The 13,246-nt window shown below is 53.2% G+C and overlaps 1 protein-coding gene across 3 annotated transcripts in view; it reads left to right on the top strand.

Moving 5' to 3' along the window:
* CELF5 (CUGBP Elav-like family member 5) overlaps positions 1-11,281 on the top strand; it is a 59,351-nt gene extending 48,070 nt beyond the window's left edge. For all 3 annotated transcript variants that reach the window (XM_084614267.1, XM_084614268.1, XM_084614266.1), the window contains 7 exons: positions 3,740-3,884; positions 4,305-4,451; positions 4,832-4,894; positions 4,985-5,068; positions 6,369-6,512; positions 7,730-7,893; positions 9,258-11,281. In XM_084614267.1, coding sequence (XP_084470393.1) covers positions 3,740-3,884; positions 4,305-4,451; positions 4,832-4,894; positions 4,985-5,068; positions 6,369-6,512; positions 7,730-7,857 — 711 coding nt within the window. In that variant the 3' untranslated portion in view covers positions 7,858-7,893; positions 9,258-11,281. The remainder of the gene's footprint in view (positions 1-3,739; positions 3,885-4,304; positions 4,452-4,831; positions 4,895-4,984; positions 5,069-6,368; positions 6,513-7,729; positions 7,894-9,257) is intronic.
* The last annotated feature ends 1,965 nt before the right edge of the window (positions 11,282-13,246 follow it).

Here is a 13,246-nt window from a genome sequence, read left to right as displayed (position 1 = left end):
AGCTCCCACATCCAACTACTGGCCACCCTTGTTCTAGTTTAGCTGTAACAAGATCCTAGCCAAGGGGCCAGCATTGGCGCAGTGCGGCTTTTGTCCATGCTAGTTTCTGGTTTGTGTGTTAGGCTGTGGGGCAGGCAGGGGCGGGGGTGGAGGGAGGTCATGGTGTGAGAGGTCTTTGACTTTAGTCTTGGCCTTCATCTTCTCTTTCACTCTTGACTGGCCCTGCCTCCCACTCCTTCTCCTTGACTTCATTCCTGGCCTTTTCCTCCTTGACTCTTGGCTTGGCCTGCTTTCCTTCCCTTTGGCTTTACACTCATCCTTCCCCTTTCTCTTCTCTTTGACTGTGGCCCAGCCCTGGGCCTTTAATCTTGGATTGCTGCTTGCCTTGGACCTTAGGCTTGTCCTGATCTTTGGCTTTTCCTCTCTCTGGAGGTTTGGGTCCTGGCCTGTTCTCGCCCTCACTGCATCAGGGTGTCGCGAGTCTCTGCAGTGGTCACCCTTTGAAGCACCCCGCATCGTATGCGGAAGGGGTGGTAGTGGGGAGGGATTTGCTAGCAGGGTCCTTGTAGAAGTATTCCGAATGTTAATCCAGTGGGCAGCCTCAAGTGGCAGGGCTTGTGCTGAGTTAGAGCTCGGCTGATCTCTGGAATGGCTACAGGTTTTTCCAGGGCAGCCCTGATGTGGAAGACTTGACACTTGCAGCTGCCCCTGGCCAAGTGGACGCCGTTATTAGAATGTATCAGTGCGGCAAGTGATGGGGGCACTGCATGATCCCAAGGGAACCTCTTTTGATCTGTTTGCTCCATAATACGCTGGCAGTCTGTTGCCAGCTTGTGACTCGCTGGGTCTCTGGGCCGAAGCGATCAGACGGGTTAGAACAATGGGGATGGGAATCCCCTACATAGGGCAGAGAAGGAAAACAGTTGTGACCCTGCGTAAGGACCATGAGTGGTTAAGACTTTGGCTTAACATCGCCTCCCAAAGACAGCAGCGCCACATAGCACCAACCTGGGGTATTGGTTTGATACCCTCTCTTGTTCTACCTACTGAGATAGCCACGACACTCCCAACCCTGACTTGCCTGGCCTAGGAGGTCTCCCAGTCCAGTAACCACAAGGCTTATCCCTACTTTGCTTAGAAGTGGGAGCCACTGGAAGAACCACACGTGTGGGAATAGTGACAACCCAGACTCATAGGCAGACAAGCAGCTTCTTCCAGGGAGTGTCCATGTGGCGTTCCAGACAGCGGCTCGGTGGTCTTTCCATTAGCATGTCAAGGGATCTGCACAGAGGTCCTGGGGTGGTAGCCATGGTGCAGGAGTTCGCTCTCCTCACCTGTGGCATTCCCTTTGGGGTGGGAGGGTGTGGCAATCAAATGACACCCTCTTTCCCACTAATACTGCGCCCTGCACGGATAAGCGACACGGGTGATGTGACTCCCACTGCGGGGTGCAGGCACCTTCAGGGAAGAGAATTTTCTGCCCAGAAGCCAAAACACTTTATTGATTCCCCTTCCACCCTCCGTAGATCTCATGGGAGCTACAAAGCTAGGTTTACTTGGTCCAACCTGAGCACAGGGGCTGGGTTAGATGACCCTCGAGGTCCCTTCCAGCCCAACATGTCTGTGATTCCATGATTCTCCCACCCATCCCACTGCTGCCCTGCTGAGCTGAAAACTGCTCCAGCATGCCTTGCTCGTGCCACCATAAAGAGACATTAACGCCACAACTTTGCCAACTCCTATTTTGACTCAACAGCAGTGATTGGATGAAGTGCCCAAGCTAGATTTATCTGTCTAGGAGCTACCAGTCCCTTGACTCTAGAACTCACTGCTTCGGTCCCCTGTGTTTGCTGATCTCTGGGCCACATTGGTTGCAAAGGCCCTGTATATGCTCAGTCTTATTAAGGGGTGAGTTAATTTGATGCAGTATCCATTAGAGTTGAGAAGAGACAGGAGGGGAGTGCATATAAGGGGATTCTCTATTGAGGCTTCTGGACACAGACAGACCTTGGGGTTCTCTCTGGCTCATTAGCACCCAGCCTGGGCACCTTGGATCGTCACAAAAAGGTCTTCCTCCCTGCAAATGTCACACAATTTACTCACTGTCATTCTTGCCTGTGCGAAACGATGGTGTCCGTTGCTATCACAGGGTTATAAAGGGGCTGGATAATTTGGTGGTCATTAATAACTTTTGCAGCTATTTGCGCTAAGATCTACGTAATCAAATCTCATGCTTCAGAGCATCAACAGATGCTGGTTGTAGGCCGCTGGGGTCAGGAAGAATTTTCCCTTCCTCCCCCTCCCCTCCCCCAATGTGCATCACTGCCTAGTTATCCAGGTGCATTATCAGGGCAAGGCGGTTTGCCTTCCTCTGAGGCACCAGGTGGAGGCTGCTTCTGGAGGCAAAATTGCTCTGATTTTGTATGGCAAAGTCTGTGATGTGATCTTAGCACCAGCGAGTACTGTGTGGTGTTAGTGTGGAGTCTAAAAGGGATTGCATGTGTCTGAGAAAAATACCAATGTATAACAGCCAGCTCCTGGCAATGGGCAGGGTGTGAGGGGAGCGATCACACAGAGCTGCCTAGTGGAATTCCCATCCTTTGAGCTATTGAAAACCATACTGGACCCTACACTAAGGAATACTTCCTAGAGAGCAGTCTTGCACTGGTCCACTGGTGGGAGAGGGCTGGGAGGAAATGCCTTACTAGTCCTTTAGTATCTCTAACTTGTCTGGTTCATTTATAAGGTCTCCCTTCATGAGTAGAAGACAAGGTTGGGAGGAGGAGCATGGGGTGGAGGCAGTTCTGTTGCCACAACGCATCGAAGTGCCTGTGGGCTTCTCTTGTAATGAGCTGGCGAATATGTATGCGGTACCGCTGCCCTTTGTGGAACAGAATCAGAGCTTTTCAACTGTGTGTCATTGACCCCATACTGCTAACAGTGATTCTCCTTTAGCTCAAACTCTAGGAACCCATGTTTTCAGAACAGGAGGATCCTCAAGTTCTAGCCTTGCTGCTGCCATGAGGGGTCATGGTGTGCAGCCCAGAAATGGCCCAGGAGGCCGTGGATTTGTTACAGTACTAGAGAGATGGGCTGGGGCGGTGATGGGGGCGTTGTTATGAGCTGGGTCTGGCTGAGACTGAAGTTTGGGAGCTCAGTCGAGGCCAGGGTTTGGGTCAGACATTGACATAAACCTCTTCGGAGCGGCTCTTCCCAGGAGCTTGTCCGGCCACGTCCCAGCCCAGCTGCAGGGAATCGGCTCCTTCCTCTGTTGAATCAGACCCACGAACAAATCCACTGGTGCCAATTTGGGGTTGAAGCTCAGAGGGGTTTGGCTGCGAGGTTGTGTTTGTGGTGCCTTGCTGGCCTGGAGCTGTCCCTGCAGGAGCCGTCGCCCAGGTGAGTATCCGGGGTGCAAGGATGGCCAGTGCTCCCTTTGCTGCTCCTCGCCCCATCGCAAGGGAGGGCCTCGCCAGCCAGGCTGCTCCCACCCTTAGCAACCCTCTGAGCTCGAGAATTTGGGGTGGATTGTTGGAATCTGGCGCCCCCTCGTGGCTGGTGGGAGATGAAACCTGCCTATCAGATCCTGTGGCTGAGTTAGTAGCTGGGGTGGGGTTAGCATGTGGGCGCTGTGTGAACGGGTCGGGGTCTGGCCCTGGAGCCCGGGGCTGAGTAACTTACTAGCACCAAGGACCCTGGCACCAAGGCTGAAAGGACATCTCTTTGCTTCATTTCACAGCTGATGCAGCAGCAGACAACGGTTCTCTCCACGTCTCATGGCAGCTACCTGAGTCCAGGCGTCACCTTTTCCCCATGCCATATCCAGCAGATCGGCGCGGTCAGTCTAAACGGGCTACCAGCCACCCCTATTGCCCCAACCTCAGGTAGGTGCCCATCACACTCAGCTCTGAGTAGAGCAGAGTTACTATTATTATTATTTACCCACGTAGTGTTTAGGTAACAACCAAGAACGGTGCCCCATTGGGCTAGGCAACAGAGCAGTAGCCTATGCCTGGCTTGCAGAGCTCCAGGGCTGCGAGCTTCTTTACAGCAGTGCCCTACCAATGCTATTTAGGCCTGTGGCATTGTGTACCTATTCCCCATGGCACTGCCCTGTCTAGTGCAGCTGAGGCTCCAGCAGGGGACTGGGAGACCTCTCAAGGTCTCTCCTGGTCCGGTGGTTCTAGGGCTGTGAGCTTCTTTGCAGCAGTGCCAGCCGGAAGAGGATAATGAATCGCTGTGCAGAGTCATTGGTGGGTTGTGGAGGCCAAGCTAATGTGGGATTTGTTTGCCTTTTCCCTCAGGGTTACACTCACCTCCTCTCCTGGGCACAGCTGCAGTTCCAGGGCTGGTAGCGCCAATCACAAACGGGTTCACTGGGGTGGTGCCTTTCCCAAGTAGCCACCCCACCTTGGAGACAGTTTACGCCAACGGCCTTGTGCCCTACCCAGGTACGGTGGAAGGGGAGGACCTTTGATTGCCATCTTCCTGGCTCGTACGGCCAGATGATCCGATCAACTCCACCATCTCCCCAATGAAATGCTGTGGCTCTTGTTCCGTTATGTGTTCTCTCTCCCCCCGCTACCCATCCCTGCTTGTTCTAGGTCTCTCTCTCTCACCCTCTCTGTGTCCGGGCTTAGCCACACGTCACAAGCCAGAGACCTCGGGGAGCCAGAACTAGTAACCTTCCCTGGCTTCCCAAACAAGGAGTTTCTCATAGCTCCTGGCAGCAGCTCTGGGTCCCTTGGGCTTGCGGCAGAGTCAGGGAGCGCATATGTAGCTCTCCCAGGATTCCCTTTTCATTCCTTTCTCTTTCTCTCCCTCGCTCCAGCTCAGAGCCCCTCGGTGGCAGAGACCTTGCACCCAGCCTTTACCGGGGTTCAGCAGTATGCAGGTACCTGTCCCCTTTCACGGCCCTCCCCTAGACTTCCCTTGTGTTCACGTTCCGTTGGATAACTGGTTTGTTACGTCTCGTTGACCACAGCCATGTATCCGACCACGACCATCACCCCGATAGCCCAGACCATCCCCCAGCCACATCCCATCCTGCAGCAGCAGCAGCGAGAAGGTGAGGACTTGGGAGAACGGGAAGCTCCGGTCTGGGGGCTGATGCTCTGACGCTCGTGAGATTCCCTTGGGGGAGCTGAGCCTTGTGGGCTCTGATCTCCCCCGTGGAGGGTGAACAGGCACCACACAGTGCTCTGGAGAGGCCCAGCACATGAGCCATGGCTTGGCTTCAAAGCTGGCAGCGTTGGTGCCGCCAAACCATGTCAGTTGCACAAGCCCCCTTCTGGGGTCGTCCCCAGTCACACAGGGCCTGATCCACAGCCTGTGGAAGTCAGCAGAAAGCCTGGATCAGGTCCTTGATGAGTGGGGAGAGAGAGGGAAGAGGAGTTTAACCCTTTGCACTCCATCGGTCATCGAACACCCCCAAAGAAGACTCCCAAAGCAGTCTCTGCACTTCTTGGACTTTCCGGGCCCCCAGCCTGGGGATTTGTTTCTCATCCTGTCACTTGCAATCATGTGACCCGAAAGGGATGGGGATATCGTTATCACCCCGCACTGGGTGCACAGTTAGTGGTCTGCCCTGCCGTGCCAAGGTTTGATGCCTGAGACTGGCATGCATAGCTGGCCCAGCATGTGGGGAGAGCCCCGGCATCGCTCTGCAGTGGCTCCTCCTGGCTGGTCTGGGAGGAGCGTTGGTGGATTCCCTTGGCCATCCCTGCTCAGTGCAGCAGGCTCCATCGAGGGCCTGGCTCACGGCTTTAATCAGCAGGTTTGTAATCTGTAGGCTGCCTGGGACCAGTGGCTGAGTTGGCAGTGCCGGCTCAGCCCTTCCCTGGGTGTATTCAGCGCAATCTTTGAGGTTTACCATGTGGTCATCTTTCAGCTGGGACTTCAAATCCAAGGTCCAGACCGCGACGATGAATCCCCAGGGCTCTCAACCCAGCGGCTTCCACCAGTGCTAAGTTCATGCAAATGGAACAAACCCATCAGTGCCCAGGCTCTGGCACATCACTGAAGGGGACTGTCCAGTGTCACTGGGGAGAACCGGGGGCTGTGATACCTAAAGTTGCTCTACACAATCCTGCAGTCATATGTTGTTCCCAGGGCCCTGCTGGGATAAGTAGTTCTCAAACTGTGGCTGTGGGGGCAGCCCTCTGAGCGCCCCCCCCCGCCCACCCTTCTGATCCAGAGCTTAGCAGACAGTGAGAACCGAGCTGTAGGGACGTTTGGGAGGGGGAGGTGGCCTATCAGAGGTTCTCTTACAAAGCTGTTCTCTGAGCTGAGCCCGTTTCTTTCCCCTTTTCCTCGGGGGCTTTGCACACTTGTGTGTCCCGTCCTCCCCTCCCCGTCCCTGACTGCAGGTCCGGAAGGCTGCAACCTCTTCATCTACCACCTTCCTCAGGAGTTTGGAGACAACGAGCTGATGCAAATGTTCCTGCCCTTTGGCAACATTATCTCCTCCAAGGTGTTCATGGACCGAGCCACCAACCAGAGCAAGTGCTTTGGTGAGCAAGCCCCTTTCCTGCAGCCACAGGGTGCGCTGGGGGGGCGGAGCGGGGCAAGGCTGGGTGAGCCAGCAGTCACCTGGGGGACAAGGTGGGAAGGGGATGAACTCCCCTGGGGCCCGGCACGTGGTGATCCAGAGGCGTTTGGGGCCCCCGAAGTCTCTGCCCCTGGCTCTGGGTGGAGTGGAGGCCACAGCGGAAGTGTGAGAGAGTAGCTCAGCAACGTGTGTGTGTGCATGTGTGCACGCCAATGCGGACTGGGGCTGTGTATAGACTGGCTGTGTGTGTGTACACACCAAGGGATATATGTGTATGGCCTTGTGGATGTGTCTGTGTATATGCAAGGTGATATGGGAGTGCAGGTGTGTATCTATAAGGAGTCAATGTGGGGGGGGGTGTCCATGCTATCAGTGTAGGTACTTACATGCCCCCCGCCCCCCCCAGCAATATGTCAGCACACCAGCCTAGAGGAGACAGGGCACGGTTAGTTTATAGGGGCTTGTTTCGGTCGCTATGTTTATCGGTGTTTGTGTGTGAGTGTGAACTGGCCGGGGCCGGGGGGGCGTTCTGCTGCTGTGCGTGCGCAGAATTTATGGCGGGGAGGCTGGGACTCGCCCTGACTGTGGCTCGGCGTATGGTGACATCTGGGGGTTTCTCTCCTCTCTGCTGGGGGCAGATGTCACCGTCTAGGCCCAGCTCCTGCGCCCGTTGGGTCTGCTGCCCTCACCAGCCTCCTGCTTCTGCTCAGCAGCGTCCGTGGAACTCGGGGATCATGGCTGCCGGGTGTGAGGTTTCTCTCGGCCAGCAGAGGCTGAGCCTATGGACTAGCAGGGCAGAAACCTGGACCTGGACTCTGTAGTCAATGGGGAGCCCATGCAGAGTGGAACCCGGGGTGCGCACCAGGCAGGCTGCTGCCTTTTTCCCCAGCTGAAGCCTTTTCTCAAGGCATGCGGCCTCATTCCTAGATAGCCTGAATTTCAACAGTCAGGCCTGGAGCGCGCAAAGGTGCCGATCACTGTGGCAGAGCCTAAATCTAGTAGCCCGGGATGCAGCCTTTCAGCCAGGCGCAGCTGGAAGGGGGATGTTTTCCACTGGCCGGGCTACCCTAGGGTGGATGGATTTGGGCCAGCGCACCCCACCAGTTCTGGTCAGACGCGGGGGCATTAGATCTGTGGGAAACTGCGACACTCTCCATCCCCCCGGTCTTTGTCCTGCAGGTTTTGTGAGCTTCGACAACCCGTCCAGTGCCCAGACTGCCATCCAGGCCATGAACGGCTTCCAGGTTGGAATGAAGAGGTTGAAGGTTCAATTAAAACGGCCCAAGGACGCCAGCCACCCCTACTGACAGCGTTCGAAGCCAGGAGTCAGTGCTGCAGCACAGGTAAAGCATCAGACCTCCCAGCTCCTGCTCCTCCACCCAGGTCCACCTCCACCGCGGCCCTGTGATTCTGCTGCTGAGAGATCGGTGCCAGAAGCATGTGAACCAGCTCTCAGTTGTTCGGCAGCCCCAGTTCATCCTGACTGCCCTGCCATAGAGCTGGGTATGAACCCCGAGAGATTGTTTTCAGGTGGTGCGCGTGACATGGGCTTAGACTACGGCACAGTCTCCCCAGGTAAGTGGTGGAAGCCACAACACTTGGGTCATTTAAAAATGGCCTGAAGCATTGACTGAAGGGAACAATCCAGCTGTGTGGAGTAGACGGGACCAAGGGTTCTTATGTCCTAATACAGCCAGCAAGACAAAGAGCTTCACAGAATCATAGAATATCAGGGTTGGAAGGGACCTCAGGAGGTCATCTAGTCCAACCCCCTGCTCAAAGCAGGACCAATCCCCAACTAAATCATCCATCTCTGCTTTCTGTGGACACTGGGGCAATACACTGGGTTAGGAACAGGGAGCTGGGGTGAAGCACCATTTCTGCTGTTTAGTTTGGACGTGGTTTGAACGTCTGTGGTGACAGCTTGTTTTTCTCTTTTGGCTACCCTAGGATGGAGGGGTTTTGCTAGCTAGGGCCCCGGTGGGAGGGTTTGGAGCGCTGTGGAGTTTGCTTGGCATCAGGGACCCAGCGAATGCTGGTTTTTGCAGCCGTTCCCATGTGAGAAACCCTTCTCCCCTGGGACGCTGCAGTAGGAACTCGAGGGACGCCGCAGCTTCAGCAGGGACATGATTAGCGGATGATGGACGTCAGCCACCACTCACGCCTGGCCGTCCTCTCATACTGGGTTTGGTAATTGCTTCGGCTGCCAGCACAGAGGCGTCCACTTGCACTAGTGTTACTGCACCATGCGGGGCTGTCCCTCTCCAACACTCGAGCCATATGTGTCTACTAGGTTGGGGCGATCGGTTTAACCCCCATCACAGAGCATGTTCCGGGCACTTCGTGCTGCCACAGGACTGAAGGCAATGGAGCCCTGTCTATGCTGGCAGCCAAACCGGTTCTCAGCCCGGCGTCAGCCGTACTCCCTCAGTGTGGGTCTAGACCATGTATGAAGGCTTATGAGTCCGGTACAGCCTTTCAGCTAATGAAGCTGTCCCTTCACAGGGATCCAGTGGTGTTGGGTTCAGTGCCTTCAGAGGGCGCTGAGCTGAGGGAAGGCTGGAGGGGTGGGGAGATCTGCAGCTGACCCCTAATAACATGGGGTCACGTTCCTCCAATGGAGAGGAAGGATACATTTGAGCAAGGGCAACGAGAAGCCTTGGTGTTAACCTAGCGCCTCCTAACCTCCCACCCTCTTTTCATGCAGGCAAAGGAACCGTCCAGAGGAAGAAGAATTTCTGCTTCAAACTGATTTCAGGAGAGGCCAGTAAATTTAAGAACTCTTTTGACACCGCCCCTTTCCGTCCCACCCCGCCCCCTACCCCGAAAACATGATGCTCCGAAGAGAAGAGACACTTTGGAAGGCTTGACATCGGCCCAGCTGCTGCCGCCACCACCATTACTGGGGGAGGAAGGGGCCAGAGAAGTAGACACTCCTGGGGACCAGGCTGCCTTCTGCTCGGGATAGGCGTGGAGTGCCGTGGACCAAGAAAACACAATTGTTGCGTCTCTAGGTCACCACAGCAACTCACGGGATTTTGGCTTTCACCCTTTCATATATAAATATAAATATATATATAATATATATATATATACAGTCTCTATTTTTTTTTAACGTAAATCACAGGACCAAACTTTTCCATTCAGAGACTCCCTCCTCCTCACCTCCAGAGGGGTTAGGGTTACTGCTGGGACAGCGCCTCCTCTACGGGGACTGCACAAGGGCCTGGACACTGTCAGAGAATGTGGCCACGGGGAGATCCTCTCTCCACTTGGTATTAGCAAGCGGTGAGGAGAGAGCGAACTATATACCTCCAGGAATGGGGCAAGGCCAACTCAAGATTCACTCACCCATCAACCTTAGCACCAGCTTGGTTAAGGATATTGAGAGCTCTCAGTCTTACTCCTTAGAGGGCTTCTGCAGACCAGGCCACTGGAATTTGGCTCTGAAGCCCGTCTTGAGCACTCCTGGAATGGGAAATAAGCTACCTTTACCCTTCATCTCCGGCAACAGCAGACCTTCCCCGTGCTCAGCAAAGAACCCTTGACTTTCATCGTTCTCCATGGCAACAGGGAATTTTCCCAACCTATCAAAGGCGAGCGCTGTAATCCTACAGCAGAGAGATGGAAGCCTGAAATGGCCTCCACGTTCCGGCTAGAACATAGAGCTGTTTATCAAGCGTTAGCATTTCCAAACCAAACATTCCATTGGCGATGATGTTTACTCCAGTTGATGACCTCTTAGCCCCTCCGCAAGGCTTTTCAGAGCAAATGCACGGAGGATAACATTGTAAAAGAGGTTGTTTTGTTTTTTTCAGCATTCCCCCCCACCACCATCCAAGGACAAATTATACAGTATGCAGCATATATAGATAGATATAGATATAGATATAGATACACTTAAGCACAGAACCCAGGTCCGAGTTTGGTTAATTGGAGCTCCCCTAAAGTAGGGATCGTACGGACAAGCAGCATCCATTTAACAACTTGAAACAGTCCCTTTAAGGTTCTACCAAAATAAGTTTAAGCAAAAGAAAAAAACAACTTCTGAACAACTATTCCAGAGTTTGATAATGTGCGAAGAACATTCCTGTGCGTGTCTGCGTGTGTTTGTGTGTGTCTGCGTGTGTTTAAACAACATCAGCAGAGGGTTGGTGGGGAAAGACCGATGTAGCAGTTTTAGAGGAGAGCTCTGAGGACTAAGTTTCTCTTGGGACCTTTATAATCTGTCGTCATTCTCCAGATTCCCATGTGCCGAAGTTCCCCATGCTCTTTAAGAAGGTACGTTTGTGGCTCTTCACCAACCCGCGCTGTCTGATTCTGAGAGCACATGAGAGAAAGGATGAAGTGTTGAAAGCTTGTGCGTTTCTATCGTCCATGTTTACTGATTGTAAATACCATTTTTATACTTAACATCTATTATGTACGTGATTTGTACGATGTTCTTTATTTCTGCTACAAGTGATTTCATGAAGTTTGAACTTTAATCAAATTTTGAACAAAAAAAATTACCAACAAACAACAAAACGGAAAAAAAAAAAAAAGGACTTTGGAAATTTTAGGTTGAGCTGGTTTGAACTAAGTGTCTAAGATCAGTTTCTTCCCTCACAGTTACCAATGTGACCGATCCGGTGTTGCAGGTGAGATTCAAGCTATGTCTTAATGTCAAACTCCTCGCTCTGGTTGAAAGAATCTGAAATTTATTTAATAAAAGTTTTACTTGTTAAGTAACTGGTTTTTGGCTGTTGGTTGTGTCCAAATGGTTTGACGACAGACAGGATGGCACCAGATTAATAAAGCATTTAAATACAGGCTTAAGTCCATCCCGATGCAGCAAATCAGTTGGGATACATCTGCACTGCAGCTGGGAGATGTGATTCCCTCAGCTCAGGTAGATGTACCCACGTTAGCTTTAATTGAGCTAGTGCACTAAAGACAGCAGCATGGCCATGGCAGCAGGAGTGTTGTGATGTGGGCAAGCCACCAAAGCACCTACCTAGGACCTCAGACAGGCTCACACTTGAGCTGCTAGCCCAAGCCACCAGGGCCACTCTGCTGTTTTTAGCACATTCACTTGATCAAAGCTAGCGCATGTGTGTCGCCCCAAGCTGGGTTTTATGTCAGCCAGCTGCAGGGGCACGATACCCTTAAGCACCCGGCTACAGTCAAGCATGTACTTAAGGTCCCTCTCTATTCAGCAAGACCTGGAGAATTGGAAATGAACAGAAAGTAGGGTCCAACTTGGGCTGTATGCCAGCAAATTTCCTTATAAACAGGCATCCCTAAAGGGCAGTAGCTCTCTAGGATGTTCGATGGCACCATCCCCATAATGTCTGCATGCTGCCCCAGCACCTCTCACTGTATTGGTGCCCCCAGCCCTGGTGAATGCTGGAGGACCGGGAGTGGCAGCATTTGTGTTTCAGAGCTGGGGACATGGAGAAAAGGACCTGAACTGCCTCTGAAACCCAACCGCATCACACATGCCCCAGTGAAGCAGAACCGGGCCAGGCTCAGTGACCTACACAATTAGCTACATCAGCTAAAAGGCTAATGGGCTGTTCTTTAAGCCACTGTCTTCTCTCACTCATTTAATTTGTTAGTTACAAAGTAAGGCTGTTTTATTTTTAACTGTGATTATTTCCCAGAGCAGTTCTGTACATAAAATGGACCAGCCCTTTAGGACTCAAACTCGAAGATGGCCCATCTATTAACTTAGACCAGAATATCTGAGCATGGCAAGAGAGAGAGAGAGAGGGGAAAAAAGCAATTTCAACCCTCCTCTGATCTGTAGCGTAAGGTAAGCGGGCCTGTGGTCAGACCAGGGCAGCAGGATCTTGTGTTCGCTATTAGTTCAGCCCGGTGTGTTGCATGTTTGTTTCAATTTCCTCTTCTGAAAATGGAGTTGACATTTATTTTCCAGGCAGGCCTTGTTTATAAAGTGCTTTGAGATACTCAAATGAAAGGTGTGCAAGGAAAGCAAAGGATGATGGGAAAATAAGGGCTCTATAAGGCTAGCTTTTAATGTTTTCCCCTCAAAGTCATGGTGCTCCTGGCCGAGGCTTCCTACGTGCACTTATTGTTCTAGTTTATGTTTAAACAGCAAAAGCAACAGTATGGAGACCGTTTTTCCAATCGCCGTGTGATGCACTCAAAGGATGATTACAGTTTTGTGGGGCCCTGGGCCAGAGCAAGTGGGACCCCCTCCCTACCCCTTCTGTCTGCAGTCCCATTCCCGCCCCCCGCCCCGCCATGTTCCTGCCAGGGAAATGGGGTCAGGGAGTAGGGGCTTGCCCTGCCCCCCCCACCCCCCCAGACTCGGCACTCCTGCCGGGGTGCATGGTTGGGAGAGGGGAGACTGGAGCCCTACCATGCAGCCTGGTACAATACTCCACCCACTGGCTCGGGCAAGATGTCCTCACACAGCAACACGGGCACAGCTCTAGGGCTGCAGCCACCGGCCTAGGACAGAGGAAAAGGGGCTGCAAGGGGAGGCAAGAACGTGCAAGCAACACGCTGCCTGCTGCAGCATTCATTCCAAGACCAGCTCACCTAGCAAAACGTTTTGCTACCCTCGGCTGGAGGTGGGGTAGCAAGGGAGAGCCCAGTGCAGTGGCGGGGGGGCCACCCCCCCATCCGATCCTGCCAGAGACCATAGGTACGGACACAGGGCGGGCAGCCCCTCTCGCCACCACTGCT

This window comes from Lepidochelys olivacea (assembly GCF_965140295.1).
Source record: "Lepidochelys olivacea isolate rLepOli2 genome assembly, chromosome: 25".
In the NCBI taxonomy this organism is placed as follows: domain Eukaryota; kingdom Metazoa; phylum Chordata; order Testudines; family Cheloniidae; genus Lepidochelys; species Lepidochelys olivacea.
The sequence above is the reverse complement of the archived record's forward strand: the minus strand, read 5'-3'. Positions and strand labels throughout refer to the sequence as shown.